Source organism: Homalodisca vitripennis, chromosome X, assembly GCF_021130785.1.
Source record: "Homalodisca vitripennis isolate AUS2020 chromosome X, UT_GWSS_2.1, whole genome shotgun sequence".
Classification (NCBI taxonomy): domain Eukaryota; kingdom Metazoa; phylum Arthropoda; class Insecta; order Hemiptera; family Cicadellidae; genus Homalodisca; species Homalodisca vitripennis.
Genome location: NC_060215.1, coordinates 11,314,277 through 11,338,377, shown reverse-complemented (window position 1 = coordinate 11,338,377; position 24,101 = coordinate 11,314,277). Strand labels below are relative to the sequence as shown.

General features: G+C 33.1%; 1 protein-coding gene across 1 annotated transcript in view; it reads right to left on the bottom strand.

Moving 5' to 3' along the window:
- The window catches only part of LOC124368681 (angiotensin-converting enzyme-like), a 68,057-nt gene that overhangs the window by 5,687 nt on the left and 38,269 nt on the right, over positions 1-24,101 (bottom strand). Inside the window, exons 10-12 of the mRNA XM_046825965.1 lie at positions 22,703-22,801; positions 7,831-7,907; positions 3,081-3,241 (exon numbers count right to left, since the gene is read on the bottom strand). Of these exons, the coding sequence (XP_046681921.1) occupies positions 3,081-3,241; positions 7,831-7,907; positions 22,703-22,801 (337 nt within the window). The remainder of the gene's footprint in view (positions 1-3,080; positions 3,242-7,830; positions 7,908-22,702; positions 22,802-24,101) is intronic.

Sequence of the window (24,101 nt, the reverse complement as noted above, 5' to 3'; positions counted from 1 at the left end):
GGAACTTAAACACCAGCGAGACAAAGTACCTGCCACAAACAGATTTAACAGTGACTCTGTAGCATGGTTATGGAACGGAAGATGTCGCAGGAATCCAGAGGACCGACATGCTGGGCCGCGTAGCAGAGCGATGCGTGAAGTTGGAACTTAAACACCAGCGAGACAAAGTACCTGACACAAACAGATTTAACAGTGACTCTGTAGCATGGTTATGGAACGGAAGATGTCGCAGGAATCCAGAGGCCCGACATGCTGGGCCGCGTGGCAGAGCGATGTGTGAAGTTGGAACTTAAACACCAGCGAGACAAAGTACCTGCCACAAACAGATTCAACAGTGACTCTATAGCATGGTTACGGAACGGAAGATGTCGCAAGAATCCAGAGGACCGACATGCTGGGCCGCGTAGCAGAGCGATGCGTGAAGTTGGAACTTAAACACCAGCGAGACAAAGTACCTGCCACAAACAGATTCAACAGTGACTCTATAGCATGGTTATAGAACGGAAGATGTCACAGGAATCCAGAGGACCGACATGCTGGGCCGCGTGGCAGAGCGATGCGTGAAGTTGGAACTGAAACACCAGCGAGACGAAGTACCTGCCACAATCAGATTCAACATTGACTCTATAGCATGGTTATAGAACGGAAGATGTCGCAGGAATCCAGAGGACCGACATGCTGGGCCGCGTAGCAGAGCGATGCGTGAAGTTGGAACTGAAACTCCAGTGAGACAAAGTACCTGCCACAATCAGATTCAACATTGACTCTATAGCATGGTTATGGAACGGAAGATGTCGCAGGAATCCAGAAGACCGACATGCTGGGCCGCGTGGCAGAGCGATGCGTGAAGTTGGAACTGAAACACCAGCGAGACAAAGTACCTGCCACAAACAGATTCAACAGTGACTCTATAGCATGGTTATGGAACGGAAGATGTCGTAGGAATCCACAAATCTCGATTAAAACACCTCCTGGTTTCAAAGGCGTTTTACTCCGTTGAAGAGTTCATGTTGAGTTGCTGGGATGAAAATTATTGAAAAGTATTGAAAACAAGAATAAAAATAACCCCCAGTTCTGTTATACAATTAAATAGCAATAACTGCAATGGAACTGTATCTTATTATGAATGTAATTGACGGATGCATGCAATGTAATAATTGTTGACACAATAAAGATTACTATTATTATTATTATTATTAGAGTGACTCTATAGCATGGTTATGGAACGGAAGATGTCGCAGGAATCCAGAGGACCGACATGCTGGGCCGCGTAGCAGAGCGATGCGTGAAGTTGGAACTTAAACACCAGCGAGACAAAGTACCTGCCACAAACAGATTTAACAGTGACTCTATAGCATGGTTACGGAACGGAAGATGTCGCAGGAATCCAGAGGACCGACATGCTGGGCCGCGTAGCAGACCGATGCGTGAAGTTGGAACTTAAACACCAGCGAGACAAAGTACCTGCCACAAACAGATTCAACAGTGACTCTATAGCATGGTTATAGAACGGAAGATGTCACAGGAATCCAGAGGACCGACATGCTGGGCCGCGTAGCAGAGCGATGCGTGAAGTTGGAACTTAAACACCAGCGAGACAAAGTACCTGCCACAAACAGATTTAACAGTGACTCTGTAGCATGGTTATGGAACGGAAGATGTCGCAGGAATCCAGAAGACCGACATGCTGGGCCGCGTGGCAGAGCGATGCGTGAAGTTGGAACTGAAACACCAGCGAGACAAAGTACCTGCCACAAACAGATTCAACAGTGACTCTATAGCATGGTTATGGAACGGAAGATGTCGTAGGAATCCATGATCTGGTATGCTGGGTTTTAACAATTTAACAACTTTGCTTTGGTAATAAATATCCTTCTTCCTACGTTTTATGATTACATTATTTTATCTAGAATTGACTACTTCTTTTGGTGGGCTATAGATACATTGGGAGTTACATTACATTCAATTAAAACATAAATTACGTAAAAACATATTTTAATACAAATAATGCTGCAGAAACATAAAAACCATTAATTGAATTTTTAAAAGATAAATTGACGAGAACCATATCAATGAAAAAACATAAGTACGAGATATGGAACAATAATAGATGCTGTGTTTAAAAATTATCCAACAAGATTTTATTCCATAAGTTTTATTTTTTATTTCAGTCATAAACTTATAATTACATTTTTATGATATAATGACGATGAAAATGAGGTCGGAAATAATAGTGGAAATTATACTGACTACATGATAGAAACTAATACACACGGCAATAATTAAAATGTATAAATATATATTACTTTAATTTTAGAAGTCAGTGATCATTGTAATATATGAAATGTAAAAAATATATATACATTGAATAGAAAATATACATTTTTTACGTTAAGCAATTGAGTGTTTTATATTATTTTAAAATATAAAAAAAGTTTAATAATTAGCAAATGTACTTTTCAAGACATATATTCACAGTCCGTTATAAAAAGTAGTCACTTCTGTCGGTCAGTCCTGTGATTGACTTTCCAGTTTTGTTTTACATTCCTGGAACAAACTTATATATTTTATTTTAATTATGTAATAATAGATACAAGATGATTTTTTACATTTGTCAATCAGAATAATTGATTTATTTCCAGCAACACGAGTAGTTGTTTACTTGGCTGATATTCCTATTTGTGAAGAGTTATTATGATATACGGGTATAATTAAGTATTTTGAACTTTAACGCAACTTTTTTCTTGTGACTTCACCTGAACGTACGCCACTATGAAGGTGTTGAACGTTGTCCTGGATTACGGCTCCGCTCAAAACGTTCCCGGCTGACATTCATTCTGTAATATTCATGAAGCACAAACTACTAAATAATACACTAACTAAAGGGTAATTATGGTAAAATGCCCTTCCATACTAATTTAATCGAGTAAACGATCGGTCTTATACGAGTATGACTTGAACCTACGGCAGCGGGACTGCCGCGAAAGAGAACAGCAGACAAGAATACTTCCAAACTACACTAAGAAGACGTTGGGGAAAACTTGTTTTCCCATAACTCTGTTAGGCATTATGTGATGTACCTGATGTACGGCTGGTCCGATATGATGTGGTACTTGGCACCGGGATCGAAATGTGACTCGTTGCGAGGGATGGGCGGCACGACTCCCTGGTGGTGTAGCCTCAGCGCCCACCACCGAGCGTTCATAGCGTGTGTGCCCTCCGCTTGCACCGCCCACCTCCACTGCACACAAAAATCAATCTCAATGTTGACTCAAACGTTTATAGACAATTTTTATTAAAAACACTTCGTTACAACATTTTAATTATCAAAACCTACGTACATAATCTATTAGCATATTGAATTACAAATTTAAGAATTTTCTCGCAATGTTGAGTAGCTAAAACGAGCCTCGAGCAAAGGCTTCAGGAAAGTGTATGTACGATTACAACCTAGTTCGTTGAATTCTTAAGTTTATAATCAACTTTGACGTAGGATAATGGGATACAAAAAAGCCGTTTCATAACAAAAAAGATCTAATTACCAGATTTACCTTTGGTGGATTAAGAAAATCGTTATAAATTTGAAGAATTGATGCAGCACCTATGTTTTTGGATTTAAATTTACGTTTTCCGCGTAGTTGTTTTGAAAGGTGTTTAACGATTAAAATAATTTTATTACAAGAGATTATGTTACTAGATACCCTACTGCACTGTATATCAATATACAGTATAACACAAATACAACAATGATTTTGCATTTAATACTTTTCAATATAATATTATAACAACTTGAGAGTCATTAATTTTACTGATTAGTCACACACATAATGCCATTAGAATATTTCATACTAAACATATAGAGCAATAGAACTAGTAAGTTAAGTTATTACTCCCAGCGGCTAGCCATAAACCCCTCCCCCCAAAAATAAAAGGAATTTTATCCCTAGAGATGTTGCCTCATTTTCCAGTATTTTGGTTTCATCAGGCAGATTATTAATCTAATACCAGTCTGGTAAGGAAGTTTCTCATTGATATTTGTTAGGTGTTGGTTCATTCTAACGTCATCCTTGCTTCTGGCGTCATACCCATGAATATCCATCCTGCCAAGAGTAAAATCATACTTGAATCTACAGTACTTGGAGACGCAAAGAATGTAGAGACAGGGTAAAGTAAGTATTACAAGTTCCTGAAGATGTCTCTATACGACTCGCTGGAATTTATGAAGTAAATGATTCTGACTGGTTTTTTAAGTCTAAGACTCTTTTACTTTTGCTTTGTGCAGCCAATCCTAAGTCTTATTACAAAATACATATGAGAAAAGAGAATTAATCAGCCAAAATTCTTTATGAATTTTGAGGGAACCAAATTTTACCAAGTTACGCAAGACAAAATGCCCCTTTTATCCTTTAAATAAATCTACGCAACATCCCAAGTCAACCCTCTGTAGAGTTTCATATCAAGGAATTTTGTGGATTCAACTTCTTCTAAAAGAGCATCCATCATCTACAAGCGTACCGGATAAGTTTCACTTGCGGTAGTTTCAAATTAATTAAAATGGAGAATTTGAGATTTTTTGCTAAGAGATTCTTTTCTGAGAAAAAGTTGCTACATAAACTGAGATATACGCAGGTTATGATTTCCAAATTACCTTTGATTTTTTTCTTGCACATAGAGCCGTGTCGTCCGTAAATTCAACAAGAAGTCTATTTTTGTACGATTTTGTTCAACAGTTTGACAAAGAATAATCGGAAAAGTATACATCCCTGTAAGGCACCATGCTTCAGGCAAATTCTATTAGGTATATTTTCCTTAATTTAATGGTAAGATATGGCTCCACTTTAATGGTATTCCACGTATACCGTGCGTTTCGAGTGCTTGCAATAATGTAGCATGGTAGACGCAGTTGAACGCCTTAAAAGCTCCACAAACGCCAAAGACATGTTCTTGTTTCTCTCTCAGGCCTCAATCACGATGGCCACCAGCTTGTTAATTGTATCAGTAGTAGACCTATTTTTTGGAATCCGACTTTTGATTGGAAAGGAAGAAATCAACGCGTTAAACAATTTCAAAAGCTTGTCAAGAGAGGCATTTTTTAAATGTTACTGAAATGGGCAGAATTGAAATTGGGCGTGAATTGCTGTACATAGAAGTTTCTCCTTTTTTAAGATTGGAGTAACTTTTGAAATGAAACTTTTTTTTAATAAATTAAATCGAATATCGAGTGATTGAGTTTATTGTAAACGGTTCCATGTTTCTGGTTCAATATTCCGGTAAAATTGTTCAATTTGCCGAGATTGAGTCCCTATATATCATAGCTAGAATTTTGTCTTCTTTCTTGTCACATCCATGGACAATAACCTAAATCACAAATTGGTCTGAGATGACTGAGTAGAAAACTGAGATATGAAAATCCTGAAAATTTATAATTGTTTATCAATGGTCAAGCTCGGTTTGCTAGTTGAGGAGTTTACAATTCATTCTAAATTGAATGAGGGGAGTCGTCGGGTTAGTTTAATCTAAAGGAAGTCTCATTTAATAAAAATTTACATTTATTGATTGATTCTAGAAACATAGTCTACCGAGTGTGTCCAAGAACGTTTGAAAACCCATTCAACCCCATAACCTTGATTTTTTAAATGAATTACTTATCTAAAAATTAGCTCATTCAGCTTCAAAATTAAGTTTTTAGCTATAACTGTTTGTAAGGTTCACTTTTGAATTCCGTTTTAGTGAAAACAGACTCACCAACCTTTTTAAATCGCTGTTAGTAAAAACTCATGATTGGTGATAGGCATAATTTCATATAATTTTTTATTATAATATGAGTGGTGACATCGATTTTACGCGTAGTTCATTGGGTATGGTGTTTCAGGAATCTAAAAAAAATATTGACACCCTAACATATTTATTACTGAAACTGATAACGGTGTGTATTAATAAATAATACCGGGTGTACGAGAACTCTCTAGTCCCTTAAAAAAATTAACTATTTAGTAATTAACAGCACACACGAAAATATTTTAAAGGTCCAAATCACCTGTATCATCCAAAATTTAGTGAAAATTCAACAAACTTCTGCTGACATCCAGTACTTAAATAATGAGATTACGATCGTTGCATATATATGCAATCACTAAACTTATAAACATCAGTTACATTGTTAGGTTTGTCGGGGTTGATCCCATTTCTGTTCAGGATATTACGTATTCTGTTATTTGCTTTCAATGTCAAATATTATCTGAATCTTTCATTCAGATCTTTCATGAATGAGTTCATACTGTTTGGTCTTGGTCAGGCTAAACTGCAAAAAAAAATAAAGTTTTCTTTGTTACTACTCATTCTATTTTCTTTCTTGTGAGTATATATATTTTTATATTTTAAAAGAATTATGTCCACTAAGTTGCTATTTCACCCATTAGATAAGGCAACATGATTTATAATATTGACTTCTCTATTGTAGCTCTTGTGACGTAACGGTACGTTTAAAAGATGATGAGCCATGGAATTGTAGGCGGTTAATTTCTGTGAAAATTAGTGGTAAGTAGTGGAGTGTATGGTCTGGTCTGAAGGTGTGGATTTCCTGTATATATACTATTTCAACTCGTTTTTGTGTTTTCTAGAGTAAAATCCAAAAAGTGTATTTTATTTGGGTTTATCAAGTTCCATTGTGAATTTTAACAATGAAGATATTTTATTTAAATAGTTTAGAAGCAATTCTACTTGTCGGGTGTCACCATTGAAAAGTACTAGTGTCATCCAGGTATCTGTGGTAGAACAGAATTTTCTCAACAAATTTATTTTTGTTTGAAACAAATCAACTTATTTTCAATGTGGTTTAGATACATATCCGATAATACTCCAGAAAGAGGTGAACCCATTACTGGCCCTTCGGTCTGACTGTAATATTTTCCATAAATCTGGAAATAATACTGTTTTAGGACTGCTTTTAACAGTTTAATCAATTCATGTACAGCTTCAGTTAAGTATATTGGATCGGCTCAGACGATTGCCAACTATATTAAGTGTATTGGAAACCAGTAAGTTAGTGCAGAGGTTTACCACGTCAAAAGATACTAATATCACCAAATATTAATTAATATTTCAAATTAATAATACTTAATACTTTTCAAGTTATATGAGTTCTTTAGACTAAAATTATTGTCTGAGACGATATACTTTTCAAGCTTTTGGGTGACTCTGAAAGTGCAGGCAGACGTATAGAGGTCTAATGAGGGTGTTATGTTCGTGTACTTTTGGAAGGTCACGAAACATGAGACTTTAGGATTTATAATTCACATGGATTTAATTTAATTTTAAGTGAATAGTATTTTACTTTTACTTAGTATTTTACAGAGCGGTTAAAAGACTGTGTTTTGTCTCTTATTAATTTTATTTATTAACAGATGTCTGGAGGCGTTCCTTAGCTCTTAGACCTTAAGGGTGGCCGTTACGGCAATGTATAGGACTATCGTTCGTGATGTGGATATGCTATACTCGTATATCCCTATTTATTATTCTCTGTTGTGTTTTAACTTCTATCGCCTGAGGATGGATAGTTTCGAACACATAGTGGACATGTACAACATTTAGGAACTGTTTGACAAGGTATAGTACAATATGTTAGTGAATTATATACTTCCGGGGCTATAGACCTTGCGTTGTTATATGACTGCGTAATATATAGGTAAACTAATATAGTATTAAAATACCAATATGATAGGTTACAGAAAGTGATAACACTCAGATAGAAGTTTCAGAGTACTTTCATTATAATCATTTATAATGTTTTATAATAACTTGTCTAATTTTAAATCAGATAAAAGCACTTGCCTGGTCAACCAAGTAAGCGAAGGGCAAATATGCTACTTTTTCCAACGCCATCTCCAGCAAGAAGTTGATTTTGGTTTCTGAAAAAAATGGAATGTACAGGTACATACAGTGTGTTGAAAATAATTAATGAAGTATTTGAATATAATAGAATAAAATCACTTCTTTATTCAGATGAACCACCTCAACCTCAAACTATAATGATCTAAAATATAAAAATTCATATGCAGTAGTCTACATATGCTGGTTCAGGGCCACTTTTGATAAATAGTTTCTGGATCAGGATATATATATATATATATATATATATATATATAAATATATATATATATATATATATATAATATATATATATATATATATATATATAATAGTAGATATAAATATGGGGTTCCTAGCGCACTTTTGGAGCCGACCGAAAATCAATGGAAAATACTGTTTAAAGGACAATAAACGAATCTGTAAAATCAAACAGTAAATCACGAATGAAAAATAACCGAATCTATAGCTGTTTGCTTCTACTTTCTTAAGCAGTTTTAATGTCTATTACTAATGTTGTTAAATCTCCTTAGAATCAATGTAAAATCTTCGAAATCTTAATCTTTATTCTACAAAGTTAATTGTAACACATTCTTTATCTTTTATTATCTTTTTACCCGTAACAATCAAGTGTAATTTATCATTTTTATTCAATTCTTTAATCTTTTTTTTCATCCAAAACAGTCAAAAATCTATTTGGCAAATGTACTTTGAAATCTTCCAATTCTGCTATGATTGTAAGCCCGAATTTATCTTTCATTTTATGCAATGTCACAATTTTGTATTTCTTATTTTATTCTAAATCAATTAATTTCTTATATTCTTTAAATCTTAGTTCGCCAAGTTCATTTATTTCCTTTAGTAGCTCCATTTAAATAGGAAGAAATTTTATTAGAGATGTTCTAAATTCCATTTTTATAGCGATTTTTCGAGAAATATCGTTCAAATTATCAACTTTAAAGCTAAAAATCTGCAATAATTAGAGATAATTCAGTAGATTTTTAGCTTTAAAGTTGATAATTTGAACGATATTTCTCGAAAAATCACTATAAAAATGGAATTTAGAAAATCTCTAATAAAATTTTTTCCTATTTAAATGACCAACGAAAAAATAATATGTCCGTTTTGTAAGAAAGAAATCCTAAAATATAACTATGATCGCCATTATAATTCTAAAATTCATCTAAAAAACAAAGGCATTTATGAGAAATAATTTAATTATTTGTGGACTTGGGCTATAGAAAATCAAATTGATGATCACCAAAACATGTATAATATAGATAAATTAAGGGAATTAAAGAGAAATTTCAAAGTTGAAAAGAAAAATTTAGATCTATTTAATGATGAAAAAATTAATTCAATCGCTGAAAAATTGTCCATTGAAACAAACGATAAAACTAAGTCTGAAATGATCGAAGAAATTGATAAAACTCTTAACGAAAAAACTGAAAATATCATTGATGTCGAAGTTTTATCCTCTATACACGGTCTTTTCAAGCAATACATTTTAACAAATTTAAACGATAATTCCATGTCAATTTACAAATATCGTTCCATTATGCAACCAGAAATTAAAAGTTTAATAGAGCAATTTCAAGAAAATGTAAAAAATATGAAGGGTTATCTCTATTTGGAATGTGAATATTAACGAACTTTAGTGAACGGTGAACCACAAACATGTCCAATGTATTTTACTATAAAACCAGACGAAATCTTCGATGTAAACGATTTTATCACCAAACAATTTAATAAATTAACACATCGTGAACAAACAAATCATCCAAATAAGGGTTCTGGATGGACATTTAAAAGCAAACAACTAGTTTTGTGCATTAATAAACACGAAATAATAAACGCAGGATCATATATCGATTTAACAAAGATAAAAAAGCTTGTATAAATATTAAAAATAAAGATGACTATTGCTTTATTTATTCTATCCGATGCGCTATTGAAAAACCAGAAAGAGACTGTGAAAGATCAAAACAATATGAAAAATTTGTAAATGACGAGATATTTTCGGGCTTTGAGTATCCAATGTTTTTAAAAGATATACAATTATTTGAAAAACGAAGTTACAATTCCAAGTACAAATATCTAAAAATGTCTATAAATATCTATACTTATGACGAAAAACTCAACATTGTACCGTTGCAAATTTCCGAAGTTTATATAATGCCGAGTTAGAAATCGATTTATTTTATGTTAAACAAGAAGACAAATCTCATTATGTGTTGATAACAGATTTAAATAGATTAGTGAGTTCTCAGTTATCTAAACACAAAAAAGGAAATTTTTGTGTAGGAGATGTTTAAGCCATTTCTACAAATCTAGAGATTTAACAGATCATTTAGAAATTTGCAAGCAACATGAAGTTTGTAAGCCAATTATGCCATTTCCAGGACAAACAACTTACTTTACTAATTATCAAAAGAAGTTTAGCCATCCGTACGTTATTTATATGGATTTTGAAAGCATATTAGAGAAAATTTCGACTTGTAAGAGCAATCCACAAAGATCGACTACAACCAAGATTCAGAAGCATATTCCTTATGGTTTTACTCTATATTTGGTGTCAAATGTAACCAATCGCATGTACAAACCGATATGTTATCGCGCTAAAAATGAGAAAGATTTGCCAATTGTCCCAACAAAATTGTTTGAAGAGCTCAATAAATTATCGAAGTATATAGCTAAAAAATATAATTCAAAGAACATGAAGCCTATGAAATTAACTGAAGAAGAAGAAATTTCATATCAAAATTCAAACGTTTGTCATATCTGTGAATGGTCTGCTTATGATGTTGGGTCAATTCAGTATGGTTTTACTCCTGATAATTGGAAAGATAAGAGTTATAATAAAGTGAGAGATCATTGTCATTTAACCGTCATTTTAGCTCATTCATGTTGCAATCTGAATTTGAAATTTCCACAAAATATTCCAGTTTTCTGTCATAATATGTCAAATTACGATACTTTGTACATAAAAGAATTAGCTAAACTTTATGGAAATGTTGATTTGATCGCAAATACCGATGAACGATATATAAATTATTCAGTAAATTCTGGATATGGCTATGAGTTTGACAATGATAAGCCTAGAAAGTTTGTTAAGTTTTCTTATAAACATTTAGATTCATGGCATCGTCTATTGAAAAATTAGCTAAAAACGTCAAGAAAGGTGACTTCAAGCATACAAATCATTTTATACAAGATGGAAGAATATTGAATGAAATTTTAACAAGACTGCCAAGTAACGAAGATGAGATTTTTAAAATATTGTCTGGAAAAGGCATATTTCCTTACGAATTTATCGATAGTATTGAAAAACTTGATTACACAGAAGAGCTGAAAATTCAAGATTTCTATTCACTTTTGACAGACGAGAGCATATCTGAGAAAGATTTTCAACACTATTTAAATGTATGGAACAAATTAAAAGTGAAAAATCTAGGAAATTTCTCTGATTTGCACAATATCCAAGATGTACTATTACTCGCTGATATATTTGAAAATTTCAGAAATATTTGCTTAAATTGCTATAAACTTGATCCGGCACATTATCTGACAGCTCCAAGTCTCGCATGGGACGCTATGATAAAATTAACGAAAATCGAGCATCAGCTGATACACGATTATGATATGTATTTGATGATTGAAAAAGGCATTCGTGGAGGCATTTCTCAATGTATTAAGCGATATTTGAAAACAAATAACAAATATTTGAAAGATTTCGATAAGACAAAGCCCGAAAACTATCTATTATACGTCGATGCAAACAACCTTTATGGTTATGGTATTATGCAAAATTTACCATATGGCGATATTAAGTGGATGGATCCTAAAACGTACACAACTGCAGAATGGAAAGAAACAATTTTAGAACTTACTAGTGAAGAAGATTATGGCTATATTCTCGAATTTGATCTATGATATCCAACGAATTTACATGAACATCACAAGGGTTCACCTCTTGCTCCAGAACATTTTAACAAGAAACTTTGCACAACTTTACTGGATAAAACTGAATACGTTGTTCATTCAAGAAATTTGAAATTCTATCTAGAACAAGGTATGATTTTGAAACATGTGAATAGAGTTATTGCATTCTATCAGAAGCCTTTTATGAAAGAATACATTGATTTTAACACAAACATGAGAACCAAGGCTACAAGTGACTTTGAGAAGGACTTTTATAAGCTGATGAACAACTCAGTTTTTGGAAAATATATGGAAAATGTGCGAAATAGATGCGATATCAAACTAGGAAATGAAGAATTTTCGATGAAACAAGCTAAGAAAACGAATTTAAAATGCTTTAATATCTTTAGTGACAACTGCATAGCGAGTCACATGTAAAAAGGTGAAATTCAACAAACCGATCTACATAAGATTTTCAGTTCTTGACCTATCAAAATTGCTAATGTACGAGTTTTATTACGACAAATTAAAGAAGGTTGACCCAGATTTGAATCTGTGTTACATGGGTACAGCCATTTATTTCCTAGAATTGAAAGAAGATCCTTTTACAATTATTAAAGAAAATATTGATTACTTTGATTCGAGCGATTATCCAAAAGATCATGAATGTTTCACTAGCAAAAACAAGAAAGTCATAGGAAAATTCAAAGACGAGCTAAATGGTGAAATATTAGAAGAATTTTGTGGATTGAGATCGAAAATGTACTCGTACAAATATCTAGACAAAACTTTGATATATACGTAAATGGAAGATGATTTAATACATTGTCACAAATGTAAGAAAAAAACTAATAATATAGATTCTAAAATTGTTCAAACTCAAAACGGATTGTATAGAATTGCAGCTAAATGTTTAAAATTTAAGACAAATAAGAGTAAATTTATAAAGAATCCAAAAGAAAAACAAGTTAAGAAAGAATCGAAGAATAAAGAGGAAATAGAGATTGAAGCTAGAGAAATTCATGCACCTGTACGAAAGATATTTAAAAAGAGAAAAATTATAACATTAGGAATTGATGATTAATGGGCAGCAGATTTAGTTATAATGTCTAATTATTCGGATCAAAATGATGGATTTAAGTATATGTTAAATGTTATTGATACTTTCTCAAAATATGCTTGGTCAAGAGCGATTAAAAGAAAAAATGAAATGAAATAATAATGAAATGAAATAATGATTTATTCCAGCATTTTTTTACATATAAAAAAGAACAAAAACTCTTTCTACGGAATAAGAACTGGCCACGTTTACAAGTATTGCGGCCAGATTGCCAAAAAAGAATAACAACAAAAAAGCTAGAGTCCAGATTTTCAATTGAATGACACAAAGCCGCTCACTGTGACGTCTGTTCTTTGTATCACACTACAAATACATTAAATTATACAGCCACCATTACACTGTTATATTTAATAAAGCAATACAATTAATAATTTTTAAAAAATATCAAAACTATTTTAGAAATAATAAAGTTTTAAATTTTATTGTTCTAAATTACAATAATTAAAAATAATTACAAATTACTCAAAGAAAATAACCATATTTTTACCTTAAAGCTAAAAGTTCTTAGTCCTACCGATTCTTTTATTGACAAGGGTAGCTTATTAAAAAACGTAGGGCCACTATGACGAAATGAACATTTAAACGACGATTTATATACTTTTGGAGCTCTAAATATTCTACGATTTATATTACGCGTTAAGTATAAAAGATCAGTAGTTCCAGTATTGCCGCTTCTCTGGTAAAATAATCTAAGAACTTTATATATAAGTATGCTGAATGGGCAAAATGTTTAACTCCATAAACAAAGGAAAAAAACTGTCACGGATTTTTTTTCTTAATATAATTCGTAAAAAGTGATTTTTAACGACACGCAATTTTTGAATTAGATATTTATATGCACCACCCCAACAAACCACCCCATATTGTAGTCTGGAGCCAACTAAGGCAAAATACAACGTTCTTAATAAATGTGTAGAGCAGAAATTTCTTAGAAAGTAAAATTTTCTTACCGAAGATTTAAGTGTTTTATGTAAAGAATTTATATGTTTTTCCCAGTTAAGTTTTTCATCTAAAACTATCCCAAGATATTTGAATTCCTTCTCTTTATTAATGGTCTCACAATTACAGCTAATCTCACAAGAACGATTGATATGATACTTTAAACTAGAAAAAAAATTGAAACCTTTAAAATCAAAATTTACATATTTTGTCTTGCTAACATTTATTTGCATTGAATTTAATTCACACCAATTTCTTAATTTATGCAGATCGTCATTTAGAATTTCAGAAAGTGTTTCAATATTTCTATGACAGTAAAAAAGTGCAATGTCATCAGCAAAAGCATTTGGTTTTCCATTGAGGTTTAACTCCAGCAAATCGTTAATAAAAACCAAAAAAAGAGTCGCTGAGATGACAGAACCCTGAGGAACACCTAGCTTAACCGGTAACGCTGAGCTGAGACATTCACCCACACGAACACGCTGCTCACGACCAAAAAGAAAACTACGAAACCATTTAAGCGCAATCCCTCTCACGCATGCGGCCTCCAACTCGCAAGTTGGAGGTCTTGGAGGTACCAGCAAAGTCTCGTGGTTTACTAGGTCAAACGCTTTTTTAAAATCGATAAATAAAACAGTAGATTTATTTCCTTCGTTCATGCTATCATATATCAAGTCAGTTAAAAAACAGTAAGGATGTTTCAAAAGCTTTCGAGGATATAGTAAAAGATGCGATAAAGATCAATCATAAACCTCCAAATCTTCTTCATACAGATAAGGGTTTAGAGTTTAAAATTAAAGGATTTAACGATGTTTTGAGGAAATATAACATTAAGATTTATCATACTGAAAACGAAGAGAAATCAAGTATTGTAGAGAGATATAACAGAACTCAAAATGAAAGAATGAAAGTAATTTTTGAGATTAATAAAAACTTTAAATGGATCGATATTCTTCAAAAAAATAGTTTCAAATTATAATAATACTGTACATAGCACAATTAAAATGGCGCCTAAAGACGTAGATAAAGATGCAGAAAAGGAGTTATTAGAGACAGTTTTCAAGTATATTCCACCAGAAATTCACACGAAAACTAAATTTAAAGTCAATGATCATGTAAGAATTGTTAGTAAAAAAACAATCATTTTCGAACAAATATAAGAACAATTGGTCAAGAGAAATCTTTGTGACTTATCAAATTAATAACACAGATCCTGTAACTTATAGTATAACAGATCTGAATAATGGAGAAATAACCGGAAATTTCTATGAATATGAATTGAGAAAGTCAAAGCTGTAATTTTTTCTCTATAAATGGAGGCTCAAAAGAAGTGTACAAAGTGTCAAGAATTTAAAGATTTTGAAGAACTTTCTAAAAATAAGAATACCGAAGATGGGTTATACTATTATTGTAAAGACTGTCATAATAAATATAGAAAAGAATTATATGATAAAATGGAAAACTTATCCTTGGAAGAGAAAGAATGCACACGGTGTAAAAAAGTTAAGAATATTTCAGAATTTTATAATCACCATTATAGTAAAGACAAAAAACAAGCATATTGTAAAGAATGTATCAGAGAAATCTTTGCTAGACCAGTTCATTGCGTATGCGGAAGAGAAATTCAACAATTCTATAATCTTAAAAGACATTTACAAACAAAATATCATAATTCAAGATTTTAGTAAAATTTATTAACATTTTCATCGTGCAATTTAGATATCTTATAAATCAGTCGAGAGTCTGTCATATTTGTGGTAAAATGATTTCCGTTATATAAAATATTTAAAGATTCTTTCATTTGATTATAAAGATTTATACTATTTGGATAACCATGTCTTAATAAAATTTCCAGTTCTGGGTAATCAATTTCAATTTCTTTCAATCGTTTTGGTATTTCTCTTTTTTGAGCTCTGATAACGTAATAAGGATATTCCCACATGTGATTCTTCTTAATTAATACAAAAACATGGTGTTTTTCTTATAAAAAATCTTTACATACCATATCTCTCTTCATTAATTCCATTCGCAATTCTTGATTCTCTATTTTCAATGATTTCATTTGACCTGAAATTTGTAACTGTTTTATTTCATCTTTTAAATGCTTATTTTCGTTTTTGAGTTTGTACTCACCATATTTTCTAATGGAGGGTAAAACTTCTTTCGTAACCCAATTTTTAAACAATTTCGTTTCTGATTTATGTGATATCAAAATTAAAGAATAAAGTCCAGATTCATTAACGAAAACAGTGTTATTTTGAAAGTTTGAAGGTAAGCTATTCAATAGCTCCCCTTGATTCATGTCTTTAAACGTTAATTTATGATCTTCGTCAACGTTTAATCTGATCGTTTGCATAGTATCTCATATTCTAGAATTTTTGCAACATCTTTAGCCTTAAACCAGATCATATTATTTTCGTCTACAATCGTTAAGATATTTGTGTTATTGAATTTGAGTTGATTATTGAGCAGATCCACAACTGACTCCATTTAGATAGAAAAGAAATTTAACTAATAATTTTTATTTCAGTATAAAGACCAGATTCATTAATGAAAATAGTGTTTTTTTGAAAGTTTGAAGGTAAGAACGATTCGTTCCCCCCCCCCCTTCTGAATCTATGTTTTCGAAGCTTTTTTATATTTTTCTTTAACATGATCTCTAACTGCTTTCTTCGTATTTTCATATTCTAAAATTTTTGATACATCTTTTGTGATCTCAAAATTAAAGAATAAAGACTAGATTCATTAACGAAAATAGTGAATCTGTATTTCTTTAGTATTTTTTGTGGTGGTAAATACCCCACAGAATTTTTTAATAAAATACTTAAATGTATCATAATTTTCAACTTATTTTTATTCCTTTTTCAATCTTAAATATATTGTTGTTTTACTCTCATTATTCAATAAATTTCCTTCAGAATCTTGAGTAGTTAGAACGATTTTTTGAATTCTTTTAATACTTTTTCTAATTGGAATATAATCGATTTCATTCGGGTTTTCACTAATTTTTGATCCATAAGCAACATTTGGGAAAAAAAGTGTATAAAATTTCAGATTCTTTGTGAAGATGTTCAGAATTATTTTCAAAACTAGGTTCAACAAGATTACAATGTACTTCAATTACTTTGAACGGTCTAAATTTTGGCGTTTTATTTCCTAAATATACCTGATTTGGCTCAACAGTTTCTTTAACAAACCCTAATGAATATATATATATATATATATATATATATATATATATATATATATATTCAATATATTCATAGCGTAAAACAATGAACGTATGGTAACGTTACAATATGAAGGAGCGACATTCTAAAAGAAAAAAATCAGTCATGACTCTAATAATAATTATAAAATAATCCCATGGCTTGGTGTCCATATGAGACAATGACAATCCTGAAGCTCCAGCACGTCCACACGTGCTAAAAGCTCGATTTCCATGTTAGTTACATTATAAAACAGTATAATTGTTTATGGAGGAAGTTAATGAATTCAACGATATCTATGTGAGAGAACGTCATGAAGCAATAATAGAAAATCAGCCATTAAAACTTGCAAGGAAAATGGTGTTTTTATGTGAAACGCGACATCATAGTACAAAGAAGGAAAGTAAACAACGAATAAATGATTATGCTAGAAGAAAGTGCAGCCTCTAAGGTCCTAAGTGAGTAATAACATTAAAAAATCTATGATTATAATGGGGGAGGTAGTTGATACACAGGAGGGTGTTGGTTTAGTTTCAAACAAAGCTTTCTCCTTTTCGTACGTTTGATGGAACCAGGGGTAGAGAGACACCAACACAGAAGTTGGTTGCCGCGGATGTTGTACAGGACATTGCAGGTATATTCTCTCCTTCGTCCATCTATAGCTTTAGCAATCCTGCAAGTCATAGTACTCTAGAATTCTTGCAACAATGTCTTAAAAATGTCGCGAGCGAAGATTAACGACCTGATGTCAGTAGTTTGTTACTAGTAGATAATCATTCGAGCTTGGTAGAAATAACTTTTGCGTCGGTACAGGTTATGGACATCGTATGGTGCATGAGTATGGAAGAACTCTTTTTTGCAAATATCTTAAAATGATGCGTCGGGTAAGTGTTCACCATTCTCTTCCTGATGTCATAAATTGCTGAGGAGTCTTGGATATGTGTAAAAAGGTACCCAATCCATGGTGCCATCGTCTCTTCTGAGATCAGATGAGTTTTCCACCTACCATTATTTTAGTATAGACTAGACGGCGATTCCTTAGGGATTGAACGCAATTTAGCGCCATTGCAACCTTAGTATCCAATTATAAATGCATTATTCTTTGCATTATAAAATATAGGATCGTTGTTACAATAATTTGTTTTACATTTGTATTTTTTTACTATAATACTCAATACTAAGACTCTATAAACAATGACGTATAAAATAAGGTGATTGATATTTTCATTGGACAACATGTTTGACCGATCCTTCTAATCAGTAATGATAACACGTTACACCACGTGGCTTCGCCCTGGGATTCCTTGGATCTCGATCGCGAGTGCCTACTTTGTGTCGATCACATGTCGTTTTAACTCTTTCTAATTGTATTATCTCCTTAAATATTACGTAATTTTAACTCGCACTAGGCGAGGGAACCGATCAAACCGCCTTAATCCATTTTTAGAGTTCCTCTTTCGTGACCCTGGACAGGTGTGGTATTCCGTGTGATTGTGGATGTTCTTAACTTCTGATGCCGGAGGACTCTGGTTGTGAAATGTAATGTAATCTACTCTCAACTGTAAATGTGCCTATATGCAGTGTGTCGACCCTATAACAGTCTTATGGAAGTGTGAGACATCTCAGTCTGTGCCTGTGCGTGTGCCAGTTGAAGACACCTTCGGTGAGGGGTATAATTCCTTTATTCAGCCCCTTCCTCTCAATGTACACTTACTCTTCCTAGCCACATTTGTTCTTAACTTTAAAAATCACACATGAAATAGTGAGCCGGTTACTTGGATGTTTGCTTTATGAACAGCGATACCATAGTGATCAGTAATGTTCTTCAGTAAGCATATGCGGTGCATGTGACGGGGGGTGACCACTGACATACGTAAATCTGTTCATATATTTGCACAGAAAGTAAATAACTAGTTTTATAAAAGACGTTACCATAGTGATCAGTAATGTTGTTCAGTAAGCATATGCGGTGCATGTGACGGGGGGTGACCACTGACATACGTAAATCTGTTCACATATTTGCACAAAAAGTAAATAACTAGTTTTATGAATGACGTTACCATAGTCATCAGTAATGTTGTTCAGTAAGCATATGCGGTGCATGTGACGGGGGGTGACCACTGACATACGTAAATCTGTTCACATATTTGCACAAAAAGTAAATAACTAGTTTTATAAAAGACGTTACCATAGTGATCAGTAATGTTGTTCAGTAAGCATATGCGGTGCATGTGACGGGGGGTGACCACTGACATACGTCAATCTGTTCATATATTTGCACAGAAAGTACATAAATAACTAGTTTTATGAATGACGTTACCAAAGTGATCAGTAATGTTGTTCAGTAAGCCTATGCGGTGTATGTGACGGGAGGTGACCACTGACATACGTCAATCTGTTCATATATTTGCACAGAAAGTACATAACTAGTGTTATAAAAGACGTTACCATAGTGATCAGTAATGTTGTTCAATAAGCCTATGCGGTGTATGTGACGGGAGGTGACCACTGACATACGTCAATCTGTTCATATATTTGCACAGAAAGTAAATAACTAGTTTTATGAATGACGTTACCATAGTGATCAGTAATGTTGTTCAGTAAGCCTATGCGGTGTATGTGACGGGAGGTGACCACTGACATACGTCAATCTGTTCATATATTTGCACAGAAAGTACATAACTAGTGTTATAAAAGACGTTACCATAGTGATCAGTAATGTTGTTCAGTAAGCCTATGCGGTGTATGTGACGGGAGGTGACCACTGACATACGTCAATCTGTTCATATATTTGCACAGAAAGTACATAACTAGTGTTATAAAAGACGTTACCATAGTGATCAGTAATGTTGTTCAGTAAGCCTATGCGGTGTATGTGACGGGAGGTGACCACTGACATACGTCAATCTGTTCATATATTTGCACAGAAAGTACATAACTAGTGTTATAAAAGACGTTACCATAGTGATCAGTAATGTTGTTCAGTAAGCCTATGCGGTGTATGTGACGGGAGGTGACCACTGACATACGTCAATCTGTTCATATATTTGCACAGAAAGTACATAACTAGTGTTATAAAAGACGTTACCATAGTGATCAGTAATGTTGTTCAGTAAGCCTATGCGGTGTATGTGACGGGAGGTGACCACTGACATACGTCAATCTGTTCATATATTTGCACAGAAAGTACATAACTAGTTTTATAAAAGACGTTACCATAGTGATCAGTAATGTTGTTCAGTAAGCCTATGCGGTGTATGTGACGGGAGGTGACCACTGACATACGTCAATCTGTTCATATATTTGCACAGAAAGTAAATAACTAGTTTTATAAAAGACGTTACCATAGTGATCAGTAATGTTGTTCAGTAAGCCTATGCGGTGCATGTGACGGGGGGTGACCACTGACATACGTCAATCTGTTCACATATTTGCACAGAAAGTACATAACTAGTTTTATAAAAGACGTTACCATAGTGATCAGTAATGTTGTTCAGTAAGCCTATGCGGTGCATGTGACGGGGGGTGACCACTGACATACGTCAATCTGTTCATATATTTGCACAGAAAGTAAATAACTAGTTTTATGAATGACGTTACCATAGTGATCAGTAATGTTGTTCAGTAAGCCTATGCGGTGCATGTGACGGGGGGTGACCACTGACATACGTCAATCTGTTCACATATTTGCACAGAAAGTAAATAACTAGTTTTATGAATGACGTTACCATAGTCATCAGTAATGTTGTTCAGTAAGCCTATGCGGTGCATGTGACGGGGGGTGACCACTGACATACGTCAATCTGTTCACATATTTGCACAGAAAGTAAATAACTAGTTTTATGAATGACGTTACCATAGTGATCAGTAATGTTGTTCAGTAAGCCTATGCGGTGCATGTGACGGGGGGTGACCACTGACATACGTCAATCTGTTCACATATTTGCACAGAAAGTAAATAACTAGTTTTATGAATGACGTTACCATAGTGATCAGTAATGTTGTTCAGTAAGCATATGCGGTGCATGTGACGGGGGTGACCACTGACATACGTCAATCTGTTCACATATTTGCACAGAAAGTAAATAACTAGTTTTATGAATGACGTTACCATAGTCATCAGTAATGTTGTTCAGTAAGCATATGCGGTGCATGTGACGGGGGGTGACCACTGACATACGTCAATCTGTTCACATATTTGCACAGAAAGTAAATAACTAGTTTTATGAATGACGTTACCATAGTCATCAGTAATGTTGTTCAGTAAGCATATGCGGTGCATGTGACGGGGGGTGACCACTGACATACGTCAATCTGTTCACATATTTGCACAGAAAGTAAATAACTAGTTTTATAAAAGACGTTACCATAGTGATCAGTAATGTTGTTCAGTAAGCATATGCGGTGCATGTGACGGGGGGTGACCACTGACATACGTCAATCTGTTCATATATTTGCACAGAAAGTAAATAACTAGTTTTATGAATGACGTTACCAAAGTGATCAGTAATGTTGTTCAGTAAGCCTATGCGGTGCATGTGACGGGGGGTGACCACTGACATACGTCAATCTGTTCATATATTTGCACAGAAAGTAAATAACTAGTTTTATAAAAGACGTTACCATAGTGATCAGTAATGTTGTTCAGTAAGCCTATGCGGTGTATGTGACGGGGGGTGACCACTGACATACGTCAATCTGTTCATATATTTGCACAGAAAGTACATAACTAGTTTTATAAAAGACGTTACCATAGTGATCAGTAATGTTGTTCAGTAAGCCTATGCGGTGCATGTGACGGGGGGTGACCACTGACATACGTCAATCTGTTCATATATTTGCACAGAAAGTAAATAACTAGTTTTATGAATGACGTTACCAAAGTGATCAGTAATGTTGTTCAGTAAGCCTATGCGGTGCATGTGACGGGGGGTGACCACTGACATACGTCAATCTGTTCACATATTTGCACAGAAAGTACATAACTAGTTTTATAAAAGACGTTACCATAGTGATCAGTAATGTTGTTCAGTAAGCCTATGCGGTGCATGTGACGGGGGGTGACCACTGACATACGTCAATCTGTTCATATATTTGCACAGAAAGTAAATAACTAGTTTTATGAATGACGTTACCATAGTGATCAGTAATGTTGTTCAGTAAGCCTATGCGGTGCATGTGACGGGAGGTGACCACTGACATACGTCAATCTGTTCATATATTTGCACAGAAAGTAAATAACTAGTTTTATGAATGACGTTACCATAGTCATCAGTAATGTTGTTCAGTAAGCATATGCGGTGCATGTGACGGGGGGTGACCACTGACATACGTCAATCTGTTCACATATTTGCACAGAAAGTAAATAACTAGTTTTATGAATGACGTTACCATAGTCATCAGTAATGTTGTTCAGTAAGCATATGCGGTGCATGTGACGGGGGGTGACCACTGACATACGTCAATCTGTTCACATATTTGCACAGAAAGTAAATAACTAGTTTTATGAATGACGTTACCATAGTCATCAGTAATGTTGTTCAGTAAGCATATGCGGTGCATGTGACGGGGGGTGACCACTGACATACGTCAATCTGTTCACATATTTGCACAGAAAGTAAATAACTAGTTTTATGAATGACGTTACCATAGTCATCAGTAATGTTGTTCAGTAAGCCTATGCGGTGCATGTGACGGGGGGTGACCACCGACAGTCCTATTGCCTCACTCACTGCTTCATGGAATCCTGCAAACAATCAAGATAAATTAAAGTTCTGTTCTGGAATAAGTACATTGTAATAAAAACAAAGGACAAGAGTATGGAAGTAAATTAAAATTATTGTACAGTTTTTTTATTTTGTTTTCAGTTGATATAAATTAGGACCAGTTAATCGTGTAGAGACAGGAATGGCCATTTCTTATACGATAATGGTATTTATAAAACCAAGAAAGTGAAACCTAGTTTGAATAGGAGTTACAAATCAACTGTGTTATACTCGTAATTATTAATTATTATTACAATGCAAGTAGGTTTCATGCAAAGTATAAGATACAAAGGACTAATAGCTAAATTATAATACCTACCGTTTACAGCAATATGTAAATGAACTGAAAAAATGCCTTTATTAAAGAGACGAAGTTAGGGCTGTCATGCCCTCTCTACAATTCAACCTTCAATCATAGCCAGTAAATTAACAAAAATTAAGTACAGACACCTTTATAATTAAATGTAAAACATTGCTTAGTTCACATAAAACATATAATGAACTTCATAATATAATTCTTATTGAAAGATAAAGAAAAAGCCCAGAGATAAAATTGAAGTGATCTGACAGACAGATAGGGGTTTTAGTTTTGATAACTGATTGTGATGTTGAATATGTCAAATAATGTCAGTTATAAAACTTACGAATGATTTTATTTCATATTATAAAGGAAGAAGTGCAAGATTGCTCTCAGATACAATGTTTATATATATATATATATATATATATATATATATATATATATATATATATATATATATATTTAAACTCCCGGCGGAGCAAGTACTTTTTGTGATTCAATGTTTATTGAAATTATATATATATATATATATATATATATATATATATATATATATATATAAATTATACTTGTGAAAATTATTTGGATATAGAAAATATAAATACTGCAAAATTAAAAAAATATTTTCTATAAAACTCCACCTATAAAAAATGTTATAAAGTTTTTTTGTTTTTTTGTTATAATGTTACATAATGCGTTACTGTATGACATTATAGGCATATTAAACTATCAATCACAAAGCATTGCTATTACAATGTCATAAACTATCCCTATGTATGGTAAGTAACTTATATATTTAGAAATTAAATAGCATAGGGTTTTGAAGAATGTACAGCAGGGCGTATAAAGTTAAACTAAAAAATGGTTTACATCTAGATTTTATTTTCTTTAAAACATTTTAAAGTACCAGATATAGCGAGTTTGCTACACCTTTACAATTCCAATTGCAAACTTTCTATTATTTATTTATTCCTCATTTT